At 43.9% G+C, this 25,212-nt stretch overlaps 1 protein-coding gene across 2 annotated transcripts; it reads left to right on the forward strand.

Moving 5' to 3' along the window:
* Positions 1–361: 361 nt before the first annotated feature.
* On the forward strand, positions 362–24,404 carry MAPK14 (mitogen-activated protein kinase 14). Of its 2 annotated transcripts, none has more exons than XM_086476601.1 (12): positions 362–559; positions 7,755–7,884; positions 11,393–11,451; positions 11,819–11,930; positions 12,461–12,490; positions 12,938–12,985; positions 13,436–13,550; positions 14,573–14,644; positions 20,381–20,460; positions 23,195–23,273; positions 23,573–23,746; positions 24,204–24,404. In XM_086476601.1, exons 1-12 carry the CDS (start codon positions 444–446, stop codon positions 24,269–24,271), a joined length of 1,083 nt encoding a protein of 360 aa, XP_086332727.1. In that variant the 5' UTR covers positions 362–443; the 3' UTR covers positions 24,272–24,404. The 2 variants fall into 2 exon arrangements, with proteins under 2 accessions (XP_086332727.1, XP_086332728.1); XM_086476602.1 differs by lacking the exon at positions 20,381–20,460 and adding an exon at positions 22,579–22,658.
* The last annotated feature ends 808 nt before the right edge of the window (positions 24,405–25,212 follow it).

Below are 25,212 nucleotides of genomic sequence, written 5' to 3' on the forward strand. Positions count from 1 at the left end.
CCTACCTGCGGCGGGAGTGTCTCCCCCGCCCCGCCCGTCGGGTTCTCCGCCCCGTTCGCTGCTGCCCGGACGACCCCCCGTCGCGCCTCGCTTCACCTCGCCTCACCTCCCCGGGGCTAATCCCGCCCTTCGCGGAGCCGGAGGAGGGACAGAGGGAGCCGGGAGTGAAGGGGACGGCCGGCAGAAGGCGGTGACAGGGCCCTCAGAGCCCCGTTGTCACCGCGCCCGCCCCCTAAAGTGAGGGGGAGGTGGCTGCGGGGAGGGCGTTGCTGTTGCAGGGCCGCCCCCGCCCGCGGGAGAAGCGAGGCGGGGAGGGGAGAGGAGGAAGGAAGAAGCCGCCGTTGCTGCTGGAGGAGGAGGTGGCGGCGGTGGTGGTGCTGCTGCAGCCGCGGGAAGAGCCTCCCCCTCCCGCCGGGCCGGGCGGGGCGGGCTCCGGAGCCGAGATGTCTCAGGAGCGGCCCAAGTTTTACCGGCAGGAGCTGAACAAGACGGTGTGGGAGGTGCCCGAACGCTACCAGAACCTCTCGCCGGTCGGTTCCGGGGCCTACGGCTCCGTCTGGTGAGTGCTGGGAGGGCACCGGGGGCGGGGTGTGTGTGTGTGTGGGTGCAGGGGGGGTCGCGTCAGGTTGCTGCCCACCCCCTCGGCCCCTGGCCGGGCTCTCCGGCTGGAAACCTGCCCCGGCTTGGGGGGGGGGGGGAACCCGTGGCGGGATGGGTCGCAGGGCTGTCCCCGCGGGAAGCAGGCTGGCTTGTGCTCCGCAGGTTCCTCTCCCCCGGCTTTTGCAGCTCCTGCAAAAAAAAAAACCCACCCACTTTTCCTCCCGGTTTGAGAGCGGTACTGCCGGGAAGCTGCAGCCTTGTCTTTGGAATGCGTCGGGGATTGCACCACATGGCAGGTGGCACTAAAACATTTTTGCAGGGGAAGATAATCATGTCCCAACCCCCGCCCCCCCCCCCCCCCCCCCCCCCCGGAATGATCTCATATAGACATATTTCACCGTCCCTTCTTGCTGTTAGGAGGTGGGGGGTGGAGAGGGATGGAGGCTGGCAAGTCCCCCGTAGCTGGCTTTGCAGAGCTGAGGGCCTGGCAGCTCTTGTCCTAGTTTCCTTCTGGACCTGAAGGATAGATTGTATTTGAGGCAATTATATTTTTAACTGGAATCTGTTGATAGGCAGGGAGGGTAGAGAGAGGGCTACAGGGGCTGTTCTTGCATCCCTGACTTGAAACGGTGGGTTTATGAGTACGGATCTTTTCTTGGCAGTAGTAGATCAACACAGGAAAACTGGTTTTATTGCTGGAGAGTGACAGAGCTACTGCAGTATGTGCTGCCTGGGAGAGTAAAGTCCTGGTAGGAGACCTGCAGAAATACAGAGCGCTTGAAGATAAGAGTTTAGTTTTTAACGCTTACCTCATGGGAACAAAACATTTTACAGGTTGCATGTGCGAAATACAGCACTTCCTTTATTTGTAGTTTCTCTGTTGAAGTGTGTTGGATCATGACATGTAAATTAACTGGGTTACGTGCATTGTTTAATCTTAAAGACAAGGCTGTATTCGAGTAGGTTTGACTTTAGCAGCCACACAGAGCTGTATAAAAGCGTCCACAGATTCCTGTGTCCTTTCATTAAGAAGTGCCTTCCACAGTGCGTTCTGGTTTTTATTCTCTGGCTCAAAGTGTGAGCAGAATTTTCAAGTGTGGGTGCATAATGATTACACATCTGCTCTGCTGCTGTATGTGAGCAGGCCTGCATATTTTTTCATTAACATAATGTGCAAATGTATATCATGAGTATCATTTATGCTATAAGGGGGGCTGCATACTGCACTCTACTAGTGAAGAAAAGGAGTTGTTTTGCATGTGCTGTAGCTTTAAACAAATAAAGTTCTCAGCTGTTCTTCACCTACTGTTATAAAATTATTGGTAAGTTCAGCTTAAATACCATACATTTCTTAAAACTGCCTCGAGTGTGCAAATGCTTATGTTTCATGAAAGACAAAGGCTGGTCAATTCTAGTAGCAAGATTAACCAGTGTACCTGCTGAGTGTTTTTTAAAATAGTCGGGTTTAGTTTGCTGAAAGAAGGGCCTCGCTGCCATCGCTGATAAATACCCCGTAAGTGCCACAGAGTTACGTAACTCCCCGCATGTAATAGGAAATGAATTTGCTCAGTGCCGTGTCCATTGTGTTTTTAAGGTTGACCCTACGCGGTCTAGCCCATTCCCCTTCGGTTTTCCCCCTCCCCACAATCTCCACTGTGTGCGTAATGCTTCCAAAGTTTGTTTTCCCAACCAATAACTAGGGTTTGCATCATGAATTTCCTGTTTTGCTGTGTCAAAACTTTCAAAGATTGTGCAACTGTGTTCAGCCCAGATGAAACAGTTTTGTATTGGAAGCAATTTCAGACTTTGTGGCACATGAGGCTTTTCACAGTGCATGTTAATAGTTTTCTGTATGTTCTTCTACAAATACGTTGCAGAAAAGATACAGTTCAGAAAGACTGGTGATGTGGAAAGTATGTCAGAATTTAAAAAAAAAAAAAACACACAACAAAGAAATGCCCTTGCATATATATGTAATTTTGTGAAGCTGAGAATGGGGATGCATAGTATTCAGGCTATTCCTGCAATGACTTGTTCCACTCTCTTTCCCTTTAGAGATTTTTCTCCCCAGTAAAAAGTTACCAAGTTTCATCTGAAACTTTGCGTTTGGTGTACCTCTCCGTTGGGATAGTGAATTGCAGGGTTTTAACCACCCTTACACGGAAGTATATTTAAACATTCAGTTTATGTCTGCTGCGTTGTTATATTACGATGTAATAAAATGTTGTTTATTTAGTTGTCAAGATGAGGCATTTAAAAATGAGGAATTTCTAGAAAGTGAGGGGAATATTAATAAAAAAGGAAGAATTAAGCCAGCAGATGAATCATTTAGAGAATGGAGCTGTCTGCTGTAGGCTGCTTTAAGTGCCTGATGTGAGTATGACTCAGAACACCTGATAGAAGAACCTGGCTTTATTTTGTAGTCGGTGGATGGAGAGAGGGGCATTTTCTGCAGGCAGCTTAAGGCACCCAAGGTGTGTGCTTGAAACTTAGAGCAAATATTCCAGTGTTTTCTGAAGTCTTGTGTGCAGTGTGGGAAGAAGGAGGTTCAAACAGCCAACTTGGGTGTTTTTCAAGCTCTGTTTTTTAAAAGCTGGAAGTATGTGGAGATACAAGTAGGGATTCAGCAAAACTTTGAGAAACATCAATACGTAGCCTCAGATTGTTCATTACCAGGTCACATACCCATTGCTGTGACATCTGTGGTGTGAAATGCTATTTCATTTATTCTTGCAACAGTTTTGTGTATTCGTACAACATCGTCTTTTGCATGAAAAGGATTTTGTAACCAGGTCTGCACTAAACACGTGGGTTTCTGAAGGATCAGCTTGTAATACTTCATGCGAGGCGGAGAGGGCCTGGATAATGCAGCATCTTGCAGTGGGAGGTTGCTGAATGGAGATGGGATCGATGGGTGACTCACAGCTTAGCTGGAGGATCGCTTCGTTTCTTGTGCTGCTGGAGGGAAGTCTCAGCACACAGCGTTAGTGCAGCCAGCTCCAAGCTAAGCCAAGTGGTCTTTTGATGATCTTTGCCATCAGTTTCTGAAACGCCGTGAAGGCAGACTCAGTCTACTCTTAGGAGTTTCCTTTGTTGTTGTATTTTTTGTGGCAGTTCTCAGAGTATTGCATTGATACCTTTGTAAAAGAAGGTTTTTGGTTTCATTGCCTTGCAGGCTACCTTATAGGTATATATAGCCTTATTCTGTAAATACTGCCTTATTCAATCCGGAAAGGAATTGAGCAGCCAAGACTTACTCTTCCTTGGAATCTTGCACTAGGATTGTTTAGCTTACGTTTGCAGACTGCCAGGTTATATAGGCCTTAAAACCTGTGATTTCTTCCCATTTTGACCCACAGTTGTACCAACACTGACCCTGAATTTCCTGGGTATTATGAAGGTACTGAGAGAATTCCCCTCTTTTTAAACTAACAGAGAAACACTATGGATTTAAGAAATTTTTAAAACATTAGGCTCCAGAGGAGATGAAGTAACAATGCTGACTGTCACCTTTCTAGTTCCTCTGTGGATTTTTTCTTTTTTTTTAACCAACGTGTATCTTTAGGTTTACTAATCCCTTATCAAAGCGTGCAAGTGCCCCCAAAGTATATATGTGCTCGGAGGGACAGGTGCCTGCTTCTGCACTGAGGTGTGGCAGGTAAGTGAGGAGAGATATGAAAGGAACTGTAAAACTGAGTGGGCTGAAGCAGCCGTACAGGTAGGATTAGCAGAGCACATGTGAGGAAGGGGGACAGAGTAGGAGATGGACAGGCACAGAAGAGCCTTAAGCAGAGCTCTGAAAGCGAAGGTGGGTAGTTTGAACTTCATGGGAACTTTGTGCTTTAAGAAATGAAAGGAGTGTGAGCACATCTGTGCTGTAGGGAGGTTTTCATTGCAGCTTTCTTAAAAGCAGAAGCCAATGTAGCAGGGAAGTAAGATTTACAGCTTTTTGTGGTGTGTTGGGAGGGTAAATAACCGATTGAAACACATGTGTAGGCTGAACTCAGAAGTGACTGGCGTAATGATAAACTGTCAGGTATGACAGTTCTGTCTGTAGGGGTGCATAAATTAGCTCCAAAGGTACCACTAAAGAGATTCAGTTAGCCTGAGTATTTGCATAGGCGGTAGCAATGTGCAGCATACTGTTTAGCAAAATAGTCTGCACAAAAATTAGCGTTCTGATTATCTAATGTTTAAATAAATTGCACTCTTAAGTAATTTTGTCTGTACTTCAGTGCCTCAGACTACTTCAAATGTTATGTCTAAGAAGATATAAGTTGAAGCAGTGGATGGGTTCTCTAAAATAATTGTCTTATTCTAGCTCTTGTGTTCTAGATTCAATTCAGTTTAGCTCGGAGTTGGAGATTTAGCTCAGGGTGAGGTGATGCAGTTCCTGTGCTGTAGTGCAGTGCTATGTAAAAAACACGGAAGCTGTGATAAATTCTGAATTTGTGCTGATCTTGTTTGAAGCGGGATTTAAAACTGTGGATTGTGTAATTTTTTTTCCCAGTAGGGCTTTTTTAGCTGAAATATGATCAGCGTGATGCAGCTGTTTTAAGTCTGTGATGAAAGCCAGCTTAGTCTTCTTTAAACAGTTCTCCAAGGTGACAGCTGCTCTGTGGCTCTGGGTTCTGCACTCCTGAAAACCATTAGGCCGTTATCTGTATTGGCAGGATATTGCTGTGTGCCTTTATCTGTAGGGAAATAGTCTTTAGGCCTCAAATATGACCCAATTTAGAATTCTGCTGACTTCGAGTAACTCTGGGTCGTGAATATGCAGTAACACAGGATTTTCTTCCTTGGGCTTGTGCACGGTGTCTTTGTGCTGGTCAAAGTTTCGCAGTCCCGCTGGTTGCAGTTCTCCTTGGAGGTTCTACCTCCGCTACAGTGGAATGATGGCTGGATATGACCCCCCAAAATGTCATTAAAAATTGGGTGAAATTGAATTTGTTTTGGACTCTGAGATAGCTTATGCTACGTCTGGTGGCTCCGATATCTTCTCTGAGGAGAATCTTGTGGAAAGCAAGAGAGAAACGTGACTGTGTAGCTGTGAAGGTGGTTAACGTGCAGGGGATCCCCTTCTTGTCAAGATGAAAGAGATACTGGTATGTGCTGCCTTTTGTACCTGAAATGTTTGAAAGCTGGTAAAGATTCATGACTAATTCACAAGAGTATGTGTTGAATTATGATGACTAATCTTATTTTTGCTCTAAGTCCTAGAAAACACCTTGAGTGTCGTTAAAATATTGTCCTATAATTACAGCCTGAATTAGGTATGTTTGTGTATTGTGAAATGGTGCGCAGGAAGCTTGAAAAAAAAAATTGAACTCTGTGTTTCATTGCAGCTTAAATATCAGTGTTCTAGTGGTGAGTGAAAACTTGCTGATTTGAAATTCAGATTAAAAACCAAATGCTTAATGGCTGCTTTGGTCTGCCTGGGCTGAGCGAGGTGGAAGGGACGCCTCGTGTGTGGGAAGAGGTTGGTAACAGCATTCTCTGGGACAGTGTGGTAGCTCGAGTGATTCAACTGTGGCAGGCTGGGGCTCCTGGGATTTTCTGTCTCGCTGTATTTTTGTGTCTTTTCCAGAGAGCTCTTCCCACTGGATGCCCCTCTGTAGAGCAGGAGATACTCTTCTGCCATCGTGCGCAGCGGGTTCTTCCGTTCTCTTGCAGGACCTGGGGGAAGGATTGCTGTCCCTCAGAGCAAGCTTGCATCTTGTTTTCTGTTTTCTCATGAACCTCATATAGAAAGGTCCTTGGAAACGGAGCAACTTTGAGATAAGGAGTCCTTTTGCAAGCTAATTCCAGTTAGTTGCTTTAAAAATAAATGGCAACTAGGTTTATTTCAGATAGCTGCGTTGGTGGGGAGTGAGGGTTGTACGTGCAGTTGTGGGTTTGTTCCAGGACTATTGTGATGGGTTTTGAACTTTCTGTTAAGCTGCTTCACACTTTCTTTTACAGCTGTATAGCTTTGCTTTTCACTTGATGTTTGTCGAGAACTAGTGCACACTCACTTTTAAATGGAATCGAGTTTGCCATGAATTAAAATGCAGCAGGAAAATAAATAAATACTGTCCTTCTCTGACTTTCTCCATTCCATACTTTCCCCTTGTTTGTTTTCTTGAATCAAGTGTAACCTTGATTTCACATCCTCTCTTTCTCCTTCTCCTTCCTTTTTGACAAACCAGAGCTGTTTTAGATAAGAACATTGAAGATGAGAGAGGAGTGATTTAGTTCACAGCTAAATACTTACATTTCTTTAGTTCCTCGTGTATAAGCCCTAAGCTCTGGAAGATTTTATGCAGAATATCAGAAATTTAACTTAGTTCTTCATGTGTTAAATTTGTGGTTGTTTCAGAAGTATCAGGCTTTTGCTTCTTAATATTATAAATAAATAGGTTGTAATAGGCCTTACTTCAAAAGATTATTTTACAGTACAAGATATCAACTCTCTCTCTCTCTGAAGTTACCAAATAGGATGGAGTTACTCTTTGTGGGTTCTAAGAAGAAGCATTATTTGTGTATACAGGTTTTATGTATAAGTTTCTGCTAAAGGGACAAGTTTTAGCAGTGTACAGCTACATATGACTTCTTCGCAGGCGTTTTTGTATAACAAGAGTTTAGGATGAGATGTGGTTTACTGAAGAGGTTTGATTTCAGCTTCAGTTGTGATTAACAACCATCATAGCTGATTTTGAGGCACAGGCCTTGGATTTTTGTATGGACTTAAACCATAAGTGAGAGTATCTTGAAAATAGCATTTTCTGATGAAGTGTGATGTATGAAAATATGTAATATTTACAAGTCCTTCCTCTCTCCAGACTTCTATTGCCGTATTTATGTTTAAGAGCACAACTCTTTTTAGACAGAAAAATTGTAAATTTTTTTTTTCTATGAAAGTTCCCTTTACTTGTGTGAAGACTCATCTTTTAACATTTTCTGTAGAAACAGTCGGTTGTGTAAATACATGGGATTTTGGGTGGGGATGCAGGTTGTGGACCAGGATACCTAAAAATTATTTTTCTTGCAGGAATGGAGAAATGGTGTTGGCTGCGTCTCAGTGTCCAGATAGCTGCTATCTGGAGTTGTTCAGTGTGGATTTGAAGGTGTTTATAAATAATTAATTTTGGTAATCTGATTACTCTTTATTGTAGTTCTGCCTTTGACACGAAAACCGGGTTGCGTGTGGCTGTAAAGAAGCTGTCCCGACCATTTCAGTCCATCATCCACGCCAAAAGGACCTACCGAGAGCTGCGGCTACTTAAGCACATGAAACACGAAAATGTAAGTTGGAGGATGTGGTATCAAAAGTTGGCCTGAAGTTGGACTATCCAGTGGGCATCCATCATCATTGCATTTAAAGATCTTGTTGCATACATTTTTTTCTAATACTAAATACAAAGCTTGCAGTAGTCCAAGGGATTATAGTTGTAGAAAAGCGTGCAGTTTAAAAAAATCAAAAAAACCCCAAACCACCCCAAAATACATAATCAATTTTGTATTAAAAAAATCTTAATATTTCATGGAGTAATCTGGAAATTACTGCTTAGGAGGTTCATGCTCTCTTAAGGATTTAGGACATGAGTAATGTCACTTATATTCTCCTGCTCGTTTGCTGTGGTAAGCTGTAGTTTTTGTTATGTTAAGAATTTATTTTTAAGAAGAAAATCTCAAAGTTTGTTTTTAGTGTCTTCTGGAGGGTTTTTCATATTTGTTTGTTTTGGCTTGCCTGTGTCAGAAGGGTGTGGAGTAGGTGTTCACTGGATTCCTGTAGGTAAAACAGGCAGGAAAAAAGGGGGTGGTGAGGGGGTGGAAATGAGATGGCTTTCCGTACAAGCCATCCACTTAAATCATCAACAAGGAAACAAAATAGCATGCGACAAATGTTTGTTGAACTGTTTTTTGATATAACCTCCATTTGGTGTAGAAAACAGTTGGTTAACCAGTTCTGTATGTTTGTGGCGTTAATGCACCAACATATTTCTACTGCATGCTGTTTGGAGCAAACGTTACATGCAGTGGAGCAAAGAGTCTCATAACCTGCCCTCTGTAGAGCTGTCAGAAAGTCAAGAGGGAAGGAAGGCTCTTGATTTCTTTTGTCCAAGCAAACCCGAACTCAGCAGAAGGGAAATACTGGTTTGGAAGTGAGCTGAGCAAGCCCAGGACCTTTATCTAGCACAAAAAGCCAAACAAGCCAAACTTCTTTGGAAGGTTCTTCTTGGATGGTCTGTTCAGAACTTCTTCTGTTGTGGCAGCGGTGGTTGTGTGCTGCGGCTTCTAACCACCGCAGTCAGCAGCTGGTATCCTGTAAATTTTCTTGGCGTTTTTAGTGTGGTATGTGATTGGAACTTCTGGTGTGTATATGCGCTATTGTCAACAGTTCTTCCTCAGAGACTCTGTACGACACCGCTGTCTCAACAGTAGGGGTAGCATTGGATCTTGCTTCATATCCACCCCCTGGAGGTTTTTCTGGACCTTTTCTCGTAGCTGAGAGATTCTCCAAACAGGAAAGCTTTGAGTATCTGTTACAAAAAATTAAAAAAAAACCCAGCATATCAATCCATTTTGTCTAAACTAATGAGGTTAAGCAATGACAGTTAGATTGTGGCTGGTGCTACAACAGTTCTGTGTCTGGCATTCATTAACATTTTTGGATTAGTATTGCAAAGAGCCTATGTAGCTTTAAGTGTAAGGGATAAAAGGAAGTTAAGTTGTTTATATATAGAAGTATTTATTATCAGTTCATCGTACTGTCATCTATCTGTGGCAAGTTTATCTAGGTTGTGGTTTAAAAGTCCTGCAGATGCAGAGATGTGCAGAGCCAGTTCGGGCAGGCTTATGAGTGCTACTGTCTTGACTCTTGAGATCTCAGTTGAGATTTAAAACGCTTGAGTTTACGTGGCACAGAACGTGCCAGCAAATCGGGAAGGTACGGCGGTTTAAGCGGCTTGAGCCTTGAACCATATCTGGTCGGGTTCGTGAGGAGCTTGAGCAAATACATGGACCCGCAGAGCACTCGAGTGTGTCTGCGTTATATTTTCAAGTTCCAGGAGGCCTTGTTAGCTTGCATAAAGCACAACACTGAGCAGATGGGAGAGCAAATGGATTTGTTGTCATATGAAGAAGTTAATAAGCTCTGTGACATCCTGAAATGCTGGGAGGGGAAAGCAAAAGGTTAGGAGACTGGTTCTGAAGCTCCTGGTGTTCACACTTCCTTAGAAGTGAGTCAGTGATTCTCTGCAGAATAACTGTATTTAAGTGTTTGTGAAACTCGATGAAAGATATGGATAGTTTGACACTGTGCTTTGCAGATAGAAGTGATAAATTAAAAAGTCCTGAAGCCTAGATAGCAAAGTTGGTTTTTTGTCTTTCCATGCTAAACTGGGTGCATAACATTGAATTTTTCTGTAAAAACTGATATGGCAGAGTCCACTGGAGAAGGAAACTGTAAGCACAAGAATTGTGGCACAGGATGGATGTGCATGTAGCAGTTTGAAGAGGTCTGTCTAGAAACGGCGTTGCTGTGATGTCTATCAGGAGAGGCAGGAAAGTGTTTTTTCTCTTCAGTTTCCTCAATAAATTGTGACCTGCAATGTATAGCCTAGGTTAGACAGAGGCTTCTATTTCCTACCCGCTTACTGTCTTTTCCAAAAGCGTAGTCTAGGTTCCCAAGGATTTTTGTCTTTAATTCTCTGCTTAAAGGTAACTCAGTTGATTCTGACCTCCTTGAGAGGGATGAAAAGGACGGTGCTGAGGGGGAACACGGGCGTCCAGCTCTTGGTTTCGTGTGCACGCTTGGACCGGTGCTGAAGCTGCTGAAATGCGCGTGGTGCTCGTGTGTCACAGGCAAGGGAGATGCTGGCTTGGAAAGGGAAGAGCAGGTTTTTATCAAGGTGGATGAAGAGAACCTGCCTCTCATATTCATAAAGTATTTGCTATTAAGAGAAGGAAAACAAGGTTTAAAAGCACATTTCATGAAAAACAGAATAAACTTTATCGGACAGATAGCTTTTTTTTTTATGCTGTCAGTTACCTAGAAGATAATTATGGGATAATAAGGTATAGTTCTTCTTTTCCACAGAAGTAACACATGCATCTGGTTTTAGTCTCTACTGCTGGAACAGTCTAGCTGCACAATGAAAGGTGGGGTAGCTGCTCCTTGGGCAGAAAATACAGATGACGGCGTGAAGCTGTCAGCTGTTTGTGAAACCCGGGTTCTCACTGCATTGCACTGTTTCCCTGACTTATTTTCTAGTGTAGTCATCATTATTCATTGCTTGTGTTACAGATCCTTGATTTATTTTTTTTTTGTAGCCATTACTCAGTACAAGTGAAACGTACAGTCACCCAATTCTGATCTGAGTGTGTAGTCAGCAGTGTAACTAAGAACTGAGCAGGAAGCAAACAGTTTTGTCTGGTGGTTGGTTTGTTGTTTCTCTCATCCATTTATTTCCTGAACAAATTTAGTTGTTTTTTTTTTTATAATGAGGTATTCTAAACTGGTGCTTACACCTGCCTTTTATGGCTCCACTTTGATGCTTTAAGTGGAGTGGATGGCAGCTGTGAAAAGGCAACTGTATATTTTTAACTTTTTTTTTACACAAGAATTGGACGTTTGTTTCTGATCTTGCGTGAATACTAATCTGTCAACTTCTGAATGATTCGTGTAGTTGGAAATGAAACCTCTACAGGAATAAGTAGTTTCTATTCCACAAAGGACCTTAGTAACCGTATTCCTATTACACTATGAATGTATTTCACAGCTTTTTCACTTTACTGCTTTGTTTTCTAGGTGATTGGCTTGTTGGATGTGTTCACCCCTGCCAAGTCCTTAGAAGAATTCAATGATGTGTAGGTAACTTCTTTGAAGACTGCAACAAATCATCTTTTGTATCTTCCTCGGGTCTCCCAGATGGTTACAGAAATATTTGCCACCTTTGTTTGTCTGCCATCATTCTCAAACAATTCTGAAGTCCGAAACAAAAGATACTAGGACATCCTAAACTACTGGGCTCTTCAAACTTGTTCACTTGTATTTTATTGACCAGCGCTGTAGGAATCGCTGTACTAATCTGCTACATCATTTAAAGTGTCGTGAACTGTATTTCATTCAGCAACACGCTTTGGGACACTCAGCCCTGGAGCTTCTTAGGGGATTTTTATCCTAATCCTGTTGAAGGGATTGCCTCATAGCCAGCGTGTTTCCTTTTGTTCGTAGGTACTTGGTGACACACCTGATGGGAGCAGATCTGAATAACATTGTGAAATGCCAGAAACTCACCGATGACCATGTGCAGTTCCTCATATACCAGATTCTTCGGGGACTGAAGGTACTTGTGCCTGTCCTGCCTGAGCGTCGATAGCTCAGCAACGGGGGGTGGAGGTTCTTGGTGAATGTCATATCCTCAGGGATTCGTATGGGTACACAGTGGGGCTTCTGTAACTTCCCTAACATATCGTAGGATAACTTCCTATTGCTTTCTTTCACTTCATACCTCTTTGGAGCTCTGTATCAGTAAAGCGAGATATCATGTAAGAATATATTTCTATATGTTCCTATGGGTAGAGTCTGGAAAATGATGAAGTATGCTGCCCTCTAATCTGCGCTGACTAGGAATCTTTCTTCAGTTTTGTTTACTTGAGTGGTTCTGCCCGTGGTGGCAGTGCTCCTGCGTGTTCCTGAGGAGAGCAGAGTGGAACACCTGCCTGCTTGAAACCCATCGCCGCCCGCTCGGTTCCTTCTGCAGACCAGCTGTAGCAGCTGAATTGCCTGGGGTGGGGTAGGGCAGTATTGTCTAGCGAAGAAATGAGATGGAGGCTGTTCGGACTGTTAGATAAAATTTGTTGTCTTGCTTTACAGTACATCCATTCAGCTGACATAATACACAGGGTGAGTATTTACCCCAAGATTGCTTCGTGTACCGAACCAACATCTTTAAAAAATGTAGCGCAGAACCTTCCAGTGTAGCACCTATAGAAACAAGAAGAAATTTTCTGATAACTATTCCAGTTAAACATGGGAAGTGGTTGTCAAGGTCCTTAGTTTCTGTTCCTGCCGGTGTTTGGCTTGTATCTTGGTGAAATGGGTTCTCTATTTGTTCAATATCCATTGACAGCACTGGTGTTGCAATAAGCCTTTATGCATGTTTGCTTGATGTGACACCTCTGAGGACCACAGAAGAGATAGCTGACTCTGGGATAAAGTAATTTTCCTGAGTCTGTTGATGTTTACAGCCAGTTAGAATCTATTTTCTATCTGTATTTATATTTTTGTCTACTTAGGCTTGTGAAGCAACATACATACCACTGTTAATGCTGATGTTGTTTAATTTTTTAGGATTTAAAACCTAGTAACCTAGCTGTAAATGAAGACTGCGAGCTGAAGGTAAGGTAGTCACAAGGTCTGCTTGGTTTGACTGTGTTTTGAGTGAATGCCTTGTGGATGTCCCTTGGAAGTAAAGGGACAAAATAATTCCGTATGGAAATACTTACGTGGCCCAAAGCAATGTCCTTTGTAGCCTCAAAGAGCTGTAAGGATGGTTTTACCGACCATGTTCCTGTGTTTTTAGGAATCTTTGTGCAAGCGAAGAGTTAACAGCTTTAGCTTGGGTTTAGTTGTTTTAGAGAGAGGATACCCAGATGTGATTCTGGTTGTCGAGTCCTACGCTGTTCTAGGCTGCTGACTTTTAACAGGTTGTGAAATGTACTTTCATAATCTGCTTTTGCGGTTGCACCACCGCTCCTCCACCCAGTCCCAAAACTGCCTAGTTATTTGCTCCAACTAGTTTGCATCGTTCCACTGCAGCAGTTGGTGGATGTCTTTTCTGTTCTGTAGATCCTGGATTTTGGCTTGGCCCGACACACGGACGATGAGATGACCGGGTACGTGGCTACCCGGTGGTACAGGGCTCCTGAGATCATGCTGAACTGGATGCATTACAACCAGACAGGTAATGCATTTCACTGACCCAAGGCTTTTTAGTTCCTGAATAGGGGGGGGGAAAAAGAGATTGTCCTTTGCCCGTGCTCCTTTCCATTTGACCGTGTAAGTTGGCGGTCATGGTAATTAAAAGGCAGGCATAGAATTAGTATTTGAACCACAGTCTACCAGATAGAAGTTATGAATTGTTGTGATAACGTTCATGAGACTTCTTTAAACTCAAACCTTTGAAATTGCAGTCAGCAAAATATTGTCAGCACTTATCCCTTATTTTTCCTGGCACAGTGGTTTTTAAAGTGAGGGGGATGTGTCTGGGTGAGGAGAAGGTGTGTTTCTAGGAAGCTGCTGGGAATATGCTGAAAAATGTCTGGAGTTATGGTGTGAAGAAATGCTAAAAACTACATAAACCTCCCTTCCTTTCCTCTCCTCTTAGCCACTTCTTCACACTTGTATCTTCTTCACAGTCTCCAGTATCTTCTCAGCAACACACCGTTGCTTCCCTACAGTACTTCCAGATCAGGCACAGAGAAGAAAAGCAAATGCTGAGAATAGTTCTTGTACAGGAGAGCCTATGGATCAAAGAAAATAATGTGCTACTGTGTTTTCATACTTCACTGCTTTTTCTTCTCTTCTCTTTTCCTCTTGCATGTACATGGACTTGTCTTATAGCTGTACTGCAATAGTTGGTGGTTGGTTGGGTAGAATTTATGTAAGGCCACATGCAAATTCATTCTTCAGAGTTCTCTGGAACAGGCTTCTTCCTCTTTGGTTGTGTAGATTCCTCCCCAGCTCGTTGGTGTTCAATGCATGTTGTGCTCTGGAAGGAAAATTGGCCCGATCCAGTGTTCTGTTACGCAGGCAAGTCTTGACGGCGCAGCTACTGAGCGTTACCCGTTAGCTTGCCACATGTCCGAGCTTGTTTCAGCGCCATAAAACCGAGGGTCAAGTTGTTTGTACTTGTTGGATAGGGTGACTATTGAGACTGTATTTTTCTGCATTATGTTGTTTTGTTTTTTATTTTATTTTGTTCAGTTGATATTTGGTCAGTGGGATGCATTATGGCTGAGCTGTTGACTGGAAGAACGTTGTTCCCTGGTACAGACCGTATCCTTTAAAAATAATCTGTTGTTTGAAATGGAAGCTAGAGATGTACACCACGTACTTCACAAGAAAAGAAGTTCTGGGTTTGGTCGTGGGTGTTTTTTGTTTTTAAATTAATGGCTTTTTTACTCACAGTACGATGAGGTGAGTTCTTGATTTTGCTGCACATGAAACAATCACAGTGTGCAAGAAGGCAGATCTGTTCCTCTTTATTGTCTGTTAGCATCACTGGAATTACTCACATGGTGTTTGTTTCTGGGAGTTACTTTCCCTTAAGTTTATTTAAATTCCTTGCTCTTTGAGTTTGTAGAAGATAACTGCATGCAGTAGGCTGTCTGCGAGGAACCCTCTCGCGCTTCAGGTTTCTAGCAAATGTGAAGCAGCCCTTCTGGCCTCTCCGTACCCTGTGGCACGCTGTGAAAGCAGTGGGTTTGCAGGTTCTTTAGTGCCAAGGATCTCATTCCAAATTACTCTGAAATGTTTAGGCTCCGCTTCCCTGCTTGAGTGTAAACAGATTGTGAGCCTTCTTTCACTGTATGCTTGTATCGATGTGAAAATCAAGCTTGACTAATGTCTTTTCAGATTTTTTTTTTTTTTTTTTTGCTGTACCAAAGTGGGCTGGGTAGGACATTTCTGCAAACTTATGAGGGCACGCTTGGTGAGACTGGGTCACATTTTTCCCCAGGAAGTTAGAACTGAGACTTGATGCAAATTGTTACTCTTACAGCTTTTGTTTGTTCAGCCACATGGTGGTTAGGGGTAACTTACTACTGTCAAGATTTGTCATTGCCTAGAAATCTGACTTTATTTGCCAGAGAAAATTACATTGCCCACCTTTTACCAGAGTTTATTCTTTCAACCACAGTTTGTTTGTTAAAATAACTTTTGTTAATTTATTAGTACTTATACCTGTTAATTCCAATCTGTTAGTATTTGATGAAAAGAAAACTAGTGTTGGAGGTGCTGGCCTGCTGTGTACTACGTTACTTCTGAAAAGCATCTAGATTCCAGAACACTTTGGGTGATGGTGGTGGGGCTTTCATTCCAGTTCTGACACAGTTTCACCTCCCTTTTCAGTGTGCTTTAACTTGATCATTTTTTCTCTCTTTCTGCCTGTCTCCATCTCACAGTCTCTCTCCAGATTTGTTGAACTTGCTGTACTCTGCTGTTCAGTCATCTTTGCTCTATTTTTCTGTTGTCAGAGACAGAAGCAGAACTAACATGGAAGTGGCTTAGAAGCTGGAAGTTGCCATATTTCTGTCTGCTGATTTAGCACATAGAACTTGGTTTGGGCAGATTGGTTTTTTTTCTTTTAAGAAAAAAAAAAAGGAGAAATCAAGAATTGTTGATTCAAACAAAGCAAAAGCCTTAAGCTTTAAATATTGCCCTTAGTTGACCCCAGTAACAGTGACACTTCAGATTTTTAAAGTCTTGATCCTTGCAGATGAAATGTTTGCTCATAGGGTTTGCAGTGTGTCAAAAGTGCTTCATGTGTTCGTTATGGATGGAGCAAACTGGTTATCTTCTGAGTCTGAGAAGTTTTTTTCCTCCAACTGTGTTCGTAGCTGTGAATTGCAGCCAATAATATCCACAGTGCACAATGAAGTTTACTTTTAGGATTTAAATTGTTTGCTTTGTCCTGTTAAACTTTACACCTCCCAGCAGATGCTCTTTGCCTTAAATGCTCAGTTTCTTTCGCCAATGCTAGTAACGCTTTTGAATTAAACACTTTTTCTGTTCCAAGTTGGATGTTAAGACAAATAAGGCCCAATCCTTTCCCATGGCAGATAAACCTTCATAGGACTCTAGTTCTTAGAGTTTGTGTGTGTGGTTCCCCACTTCAGGTAACGCGTGTGCTGTTTGATCATGAGGTTAGAACTGTAAGGGGAGCAGGGTTTGTGGTTGTGAATCTTGTTTGTGCCTGTAACACTTATCAAAGGATCTGGGAGGCACCAAGCTGCCAGCTTTCGCTCCCGTTTTGCTGACCTCTAAAGACAGCAAGCAGAAGTAAGGTAATGATGGGTTCTAGCTTCTTTCTGTCTTGAAGGAAGCCTGTCTGAAAGGCTCTGAAATCTTGATATATGCATGATTTTTGGAGAAAGCTTTAGGAATTTTCCGGATGTGGATCCTCTTGGGTACTTCTGGGCTCTTAATAATGTCTTTGTACCCACAGATTTGCTGAGGCTTGTGTTCCTCCTGCAGTGTCACTGTGCAATTGCTGACGGACTGACCTTGCAACTGATGTTAATGTGCTTAATTCAAGGTGTATATCTACCCTGCTTCTGGTAGCCACGGATATAGTGTATCCACATCCACTGCAGTTCTAGGGAATTCACTTTGCAGCTGGAGGCAACGTGACTGTGTCCTGTGTTCAGGAAGCTGGGAACTGCTCCCGTTTGACAACTGAAAATTCGACAGTTTTCTTGGGTTTTGGTCTCAAGATGTTAATTTTTTTCAACTATATAGCTTCATATTGCCAAAATGAGATGGATAGTGACAGAATAGGTAATGCCTCCTCAGGATGATCATCCTCCTGTTCAGATGGCTCTCTCACCAAGGATTTAGCAGAAATGGTACGATGTTATCTACAGTCCATCAGATACATCTTTATACGGCCCAGAGAGGCATATATTGCTTGTAAGGGGCTCCAGTACAGGCAAGCTGTACAGTTAACTTAATCTGGTAAGTAACAAAGTTGTATTCTGTGATGATCTTCAGTGCTGTCTGTGATGATTGTGCCACTGATAAAGCTAATGCTGAATTTAGTTTTAAGTTCTGAAGGACCGAATCTGTAAAGATTCTGAACGTGGCTGTCACTGAAGAATCGTGGATACACTTAGAAAAAAACCTTGTGATTAATATGGGCTTAGCTCTGCAGGATTGTTATATTCCTGACTTCAGACTGAATGTAAGCTGGTTGAATTGTTCCAGTTGTAATCTATGGGTGGAAATATTTGGATGACAGATGGATTTCTAATGCTGGTAAAATCTCTGCCAGGAGGTGGAGAAGGGGAGCAAGATTGTGGGAGAGACTACTCAGGCCAAAAAAAAATGGAGGTAATGAAAATCAGGTCCTTTGGGCTTTTACTGTGAGGCATAGCTAGAGACTTTCTCGTTGTTATTATCCTGCCTGTCTTAGGCCAAGAACAGTTTCTGTTAAACGTGTATGTTCTTAATTGTTTTACAGCTCTTGTAATGTGAATGATTCATACAAATAAGTAGGAAAGTTGACTTTTAAGTTTGACAATTTGACTTGCATAAAATGACATAAAGTGTAAATAAGAATATCTTGAATGTTTTGTACTGGTTTAGCCAATTTTCTTTGTGTGTTTTAAGTTGACTGTATTCCCTTTAAACTCTGAAGAGCATTTTTATTACTGTTTTTATTCAGGAGTGTGAGACTTCCATGATAACTAACCAGTCTGAAATTACATATTCTTCTGATACGTCTTATTCTTGCTTGTGGTGGCAGCTAAAACAACTTCTGAGCTTTGCTTCGCCTGGGTGAGCTCTGCTGCCTGCTGGTGACGGCAGGCTGTCTCCTGAACTTCAGGGTCACCGAGACTCCTCGGGCGTGGGGCGTACCTTGGCGATGGCGTTTGGGGTTTGCATGCTGCGCTTTCCTTCTCCATGCACATCTGTTTGGGTTTGGTGTTGGTTTTTGGTTTGTTTTTTTTTTTTTCCTTTTGCTTTGTATTTACTAAGTCTTTTTTTTCTTCTGTCTTTAATTGCTTTATGGCTCATTTCTCTGGGACGTGGCAGGCCCTGTAGTGAAACAGATGCTGCAATTCAGATGGCAGGCCTAAAACTAGAAGCAGGGGCTGGGTTTTGGCATGCCCGTGGCAGTGCCAGGTACACATTCTGCCTTCTCTCGTGTTTATCTGAGGAGTGACTGAAGCATATTACACAAGTCTCTTCCAAGAGCAGTTTTCCCTGGGAAAAGAGCTGACAGCAAACAGAGCAGCAGTATTGTTGGCACATGATGTTAAATGCCTTGAAAAGAATTTAAATATTCAAACAGAGGTCTGGCATGTGGCTTCTGAGGCATGTCAGGAGTCTGAAATTTGCACAACTGTTTCTTGCACAAGAACCAGTGAAAGATGTAAGGGCTGTTTTAAATGGCACTGAGGAAAAGCCAATTTAGATGAGCTAATTGTGGTTAGTGTAGCAGCCTCTGCTAGATCTCCTACACCAGTGCATAAACTGATTTCATTTTAAGCGTTGACAATTAAGAGTTGGCAATTCAGCAGCCTAAGCTAAATCCAACTAGATGCATTGGATTTACTCTTAGGTTTCGAGTGTTTAAGTAGGTGGGAGCTGGCCAAGTTACTTGAGAAGTGAGAAATCAGTTCAGCTGTTCTGACAAAGCACTATCTCCGGGGCTTTTAATTAATTTCATGTATAGAACTTTTAGACCAAAGTTTACATCAAAAGATAAACTTTTTAACAAAGTATTGGTGATTTCCTTCAGGTACAGTTTGCCAGTATTACAGGAACTCTGAGGCTTTTTTTAAAAAAACAGGAGACAGTTTTTGAAGTTCTTGTAGCACTTGAATTAAAAGATATTCTAACAAGGAATTTTAACTGTGTCTTAAAACATTAGGATGGCTTTGATCCTGGAAAAAAACCATTGTCTAGTAAGTAGACTTCTTTTGTTGACAGGAAAATGTGTAACTAGTTTGATAGAATTTTAAGGGCAAATATAAACATTACAGACACAGTCCGAAATCACCAGTAGGTTTGAAGGGCAGCATGGAGGATAATTCAGGGAAGGGAGATTATTCTTTTAATGGTTTAAAAAAAACCTCACAACAACCTTGTGTCACCTTATCTTGAGTTTTAGACATAAAACTGCCTGTAGTGGATTTTTTTTTTATCCCCCTCCATCATGTGTTTTGTCACTTAGGCCAGAGATTTAGTTTTTCTGCCTTGTTAAAGGGGACAGCTCAGGTTGGTACGTGGCCTGGTGGAAGCTCTGCTCTGGATAAAACCTTCTTTGCCTCCGCAATGTTGTGTCCCGAGAGCTTTCCACACAGATTTTTAAATCCAAGCCCCTGTTCCGTTCCTCTGTGCGGGTCTGTAGGGCAGAAGGGAGATCCCGGTGCTTCATCCTGCTGCCCCCCGGTCCCGGCGCTGGCGGGGGCGAGCCCCCTGTGCCGGCCGCAGCGCCCCGGCCGCTCTGGGCCTGAGGAAGGGGCTCCCTGTGTTCAGGTGGAGGGATGCTGTGGGGCACGAGCAGGGTGCAGGCGTTTTCTTACTTGGGAAGTTTTAGAAGTGGCTGAATTCCCTTGGAAGGTGTTCACAAAAGGCCTTGACTTTTGAATATTGATGCCTACACTTCTCAGCCTTCTGCTTTACTTCGTCTCTCACTAACACAACCTAATCCTGCTGCCGGCCGCTCCTCTGGCGTGGGGCCGGAACGGGCGAAGCGAGCGTGTGAGCTGATCCTTCGCCAGCGGGGGGGAAAGCTCCGGCTCCTGCTCCGCGATGGTGACGGATGCAGTGACCGGTCCGATGCATGTGGTGTGTTTGTAGACGAGTTGTTCAGCCTGTTTGATGCAGACAGAGCTGCGTTACAGGGGGGTATTCAATTGTCAACGAGAGGAATGAATACACTTTGCTTAAAATAGCTTTTCAGTTGAGGCTTCGGCAGGCATTAACTTTCAACATTTATAGGCTGATATGTTGCGCTTTTCATTTTGATTTGTCCCAGCATTTTCCTTTATGGTCCATCATTAGATATTGATCAGTTGAAGCTCATTTTGAGACTCGTTGGAACCCCAGGGCCTGAGCTTTTGAAGAAAATCTCCTCAGAGTCTGTGAGTTTACACTTTGATTGTAATATCTGCCCTCTCGGAAGTCCCAAGTTTCTGTGTTGCCCTCCTGTAGTCTATCTGTAGTACGTGTTGGGATTTATTTTCTGTTATTTTTCTTCCTTTGTCATTCTTTGCTCTTGGATGGCTTTGGGTTCTTATGCTGTGTGTATCTGATCTTTATTTCTCTTACCTCTGCCTGTGGTACGATTTTCTTCCTTCCATTTTCTCATTTTACTGCTTCGTGACTTTTCTTTCAGTTTGTGGGTTTATACTTCGTGATATATTGTGTGATCAGATGCTGCTGGGGACGTATTTTTCACAGCTAAGAGCTCGAGGCTCAGCTCGATGGTTATTTCTCCAGATTGCCTACCCAGGGATCTTTCTTAACAGGAGCAAGTGTGTTATCCTCTAAACACACACAGTCCCTTCTCCGGTATGATTAATGTCCGAAACAACTACTGCCACCATCTTCGGGTTTGTAGCATAAAATCCCAAGTGCCTTTTAGGTGCTTTTACGTGGCAGCCGTTTGCAGGGCACACACTGTGCAGCCTGCTGAGTGTCACTAGTGGTGCTGTGGGTTTAAAGGGTGTTGCTGTGCGGGGCCCTTCTATCAAGCTTGCTGCAGTCCCCTTTTTAAAGGGTGACCTCTGTTTTAAAGGGTGACCTCTGTTTTCAGCCACACTGCCACTTCTGTATTGCTCTAATCTTGAATCATGAACTTCTGCAAGGACGGTATGAAATGGCATTTAATTTCACCTGGCTCTGAAGGTGACGTGCGTAAAACTGGGAGCAAGAGATGCCGTAAGGGCCCAGGTTCACAGGTTGATGCCCAGTGAGCTTGCGCAGAGGTAACGAGCAGCGTTCTTGAGCCAGTCCCTGCCGTTTCTGATACGTACCAGAGGATCAGCGCGGTGGAGGGCGATGGTCAGGTGATTTTGCACTGCAGCTTGGGTTCTTTTCCCTGCACCGGTGACGGTGAATGCGAGGTCAGCCCTGAATTGCGTTTGATGAAGGTAGATACGTGGTGCAAGTTGGAGTCGGTTGGTCAACTTGCTGAATATCACCCCAGTTTCAAAAACCCTGGGATGTTCTGCCCTTGGAGGGGTTAGAACTGAGTAACACGGGTGGCTTTGGGTGCCCTGTGAAGTGACCTTAAGGGTAGTCTGGTATTTGAAGTACAGGGGATTAGTGAGAGAGATGAGCTTAAAGGTTGACTAGGTTAAGCAAAAGATTAGTTTGCATACGTAAGATGGAAGTGGGTCTTTTTTTTTTTAACAATGCACAATAAAAAGAATAATTGCTCTTAGCCAGGTCCAAATCAAGCCTCTGCTTAAAAAAAAAAATGCAGTAAACTACTGTTTCTACTATATTTTTCCCTTGTATGGAGATAGCAAAACTATTAAGTGTTTGAGGGCCTTTAGCATGTCACTGTAACGAATTCTGGTTTTCTGCTGCATTACTTTTCTTGCTCTTTCTTTCTCTGTCTGTTCACTGACATCAGCTAACTCTGTCTTATGCAATGCTAATGTTGTGCTAATTTTGCATTTATTGCCTTCTGTCACCTCGCCCACATATCCAAGTGCATTCAAAGCTGTTTAGAAGGAGGTGTCGGTTGTGAGCCGATTTCACTTTGCACCACAAGGAACTTAAGTACTTTCTATGCAGCAAGAAAAAAAAAAAAGCTGGTAACCAGTGCAGAGGTTACAGTTTTTGTTTCTGTTTTTATTTTTGTTCATTTTCCTGAGGCTGTATGTAGCTGTAACAGCCTAGGAAAGCTGTTGAGGAGTAGCTTCAGCCAAAGGAAATGTCTACTCTGGTGGCTTAAGACTCTGGGGAAACGTGAATGCAACCGTTCCGTAGTGTAACGCTACTTATGGCGGGCAGAAATCGTTCCTGTGCTGACACGGCTACCAGCTGGTCAGTAATTCTCCGTTGTTTCAAGTGCTCACTGGTGCAATTGCTGAACTTTTCACAAGTATCTCAAAAAAAAAAAATCAGCGGACCCTGCCTGTGTGGCTTTTGCCTTGTGGTTTGCAGAAGAGATGCTTTGTATGCAGCTGTTTTCTGTTTGAAATGGTTTTTGCCCTGTTTTTAACAAAGCCCTTGACTAGGCACTTAAGATATTAACCAGCTTCAGCAGATCATGCGTCTGACGGGAACACCCCCTGCCTATCTCATTAACAGGATGCCCAGCCACGAGGTGAGCCCTGAGCAGATGAGGGGGGTTGGCAGGGCAGGGCTTCACTTGCAGCGTTCGCTGCTTCCGTCAGCGATACCCTCGCATGCAGCATGGGGTGGGTGATTAACTGCCTGCTCTTCAGCAACACTTCTGTACTGGATGGACGCTTGAGACTTGGACAGTGTGTCCTCAGCCGCAGACTCAGGAGAGCCTGGATGTGAGTTGGCTTTGCGCCGTGGGCCGTGTCGCTCGGCTCGCCAAGGGACCCCGCGCTGCACGCGGCCTTGCCGGCGCTCCAGGGCAGTCTGCTCTTGCAGCACCTCTTTGCTTTTCACTCTTGCATGAGCCTCGAGTAGCGTCAGCTCTTCCTCTGCTGTCTTGAGTGGCCTTTAGTGGGGAAGGGGTAATGCTGATGGGCTTAGTAAGTATCAGAATAAGTAAAGAGAAGGCAAAGCAAGGAGGCAGACCATAATAACCGGTGCTTCAGGATGACTGAATTGTGCTTTGTCGTGGTGGCTGGACTGGATTGTATTTCAACAGAGCGTTTATTTCCACAGGCAAGAAACTACATTCAGTCTTTGTCTTACATGCCGAAAATGAACTTTGAAAATGTGTTTATTGGTGCCAATCCGCTAGGTAAGGCTTGCTTTTTAACTGTCGTCCTCTTCCTGAAGCTGAGGCTAGCATGTCCTGGGACACCAAGGCTTTTCCTAAGCTGTGTTTTGACTGCAGAGGTAGTTCAGAACAGCTACATACCGTTCTCAAAGCTTACAAAGTAGGGGTGGGCTGAGGGTGTAAGAGGAAGAAATGGTGGATGTCGGGGTGGGTCCTAAGAACCTACAGGTTCCTCGTAGACATTGGGCTTTTACACGCTTATGTCGCAGAGCTCCCAATGTAAAATCCTTTTTCTCTTTTCTGTTTCGGTGCTTTTGCAGCTGTGGACTTGCTAGAGAAGATGTTGGTGCTGGATACGGACAAACGAATTACCGCGGCGGAAGCGCTGGCTCACGCCTACTTTGCTCAGTATCACGACCCGGACGATGAACCAGTGGCAGACCCCTATGACCAGTCTTTTGAAAGCAGAGAACTTGAGATTGAAGAATGGAAAAGTGAGTTGGGGAACGGGAGAGAGTGCCGGCCTGCTTCCCCTGGGGGTCCGTTCCTTGAGCTGCGGTTCAGCTGGGCCGTGGTAGTTAAGAGGCACAAAAGAAACGGGTGCAAGTGTGGGCGTCCCGTTCGCTCTGGGGGCCTTACACTGAGCGAATCTGTCAGGTGCTGTGCGCATAATTAGCACAATCCCCGGTAACTAATGATTACTGTGAGCACACAAACATGTAGGTGACGTGGTTGCTGATGTCTTTTAAACTTATTCCCGCTCTGGAAGTATATTTCATTGTGTATATATGTCTCCGAGAATGGTGTAACCGTTCTTTTCTTTTTCTTCTTAACCAAACCGTGGTTTTTGTTTAAAATAGTGTTAGAACCTTTAAGATTGTGGCAGATTTCCTTGCATGAGGCGTGTCTTTAGCGCTGCCTGTTGAGTTTCTGTCACTCTTTTCCCACCAGGCCTGACGTACGATGAAGTCATCAGCTTTGTGCCGCCACCGCTTGACCAAGAGGAGATGGAGTCCTGAGAAACTGCTCTCTTCTGTTTGTCCCACTTCACTGTGAGGGGAAGGCCTTTCCATGGGGACTCTCCGATTATCGTTCAAGTGCCTCGTCACGACAATATTCTCCTTGGTGGAGGGGTTTTGTGTGTGTTGAATTGGGGAGGGTGGGGGGAGGGAAGAAAGCCGAGTCTATGTAAACATGCTGCATGCTCTCTTGTATTCTGTGTACAGCCTGGGGCAAGCCTCTGAAGACCTGTTCTGACTGCTCCTCAGTCCTTCCAGAGCAACAGTGCTCAAGCAGTTTGCACTGCTGGGGCAAGGTGCGGAAAGCTGACGTTTAGAATTCGGTTACAATCGTTGCCGTTTATCAATTCTTCTACCATTAAGTAACCTCAAAACGATGGAAGTTGTTTCACAGGCTTAGAGAGTCCTCTTCTGTTCTTCAGGACTGAAGGTGGGGTTGAGGGATGTTCTTGTTCAATGCCAGATGGCTGATTTACATCCAGATCTTCCTGGTACGGCAGAATGTGCAGGCCTTCTAATGTCTGATTCGTGGAACGTGGAAAGGTTTTGTTTGAAACTGTAAATATGTTTGTGCCTTAAATGAATGGGGAGAGAGGGGAAAGGAAGTCTGGAGTGGAAATCTCTGACCCCGCTGTTTTTCAGGGTGAAGGCTCCCAGATAGCCAGGCACGAACTTGATGTAAGCAGGAAATAACTGTCCAAGGCAACAGCCTCTACCCCTGGATTGGGTATTCCTGTATTTTTTCCCCTCTTCCCTTCCTCTCGTGCTGAGGCTTCCCAGCATGAGCTCCCAGGAGACAGAGGCTGGAGAAGAGTCTTGCTAACCACACGTTTGTGTATTTTGTTCCTTAAAAGGTGGGGTGTTTTTGCATGTCGTAGCTGTACGTGCATGTAGAGCTGCCTGATTTTTTGTCATTACTTTTTTTTGGGGGTGGCACTGGG

Source organism: Leptosomus discolor, chromosome 21 (assembly GCF_034619465.1).
Source record: "Leptosomus discolor isolate bLepDis1 chromosome 21, bLepDis1.hap2, whole genome shotgun sequence".
In the NCBI taxonomy this organism is placed as follows: Eukaryota; Metazoa; Chordata; class Aves; order Leptosomiformes; family Leptosomidae; genus Leptosomus; species Leptosomus discolor.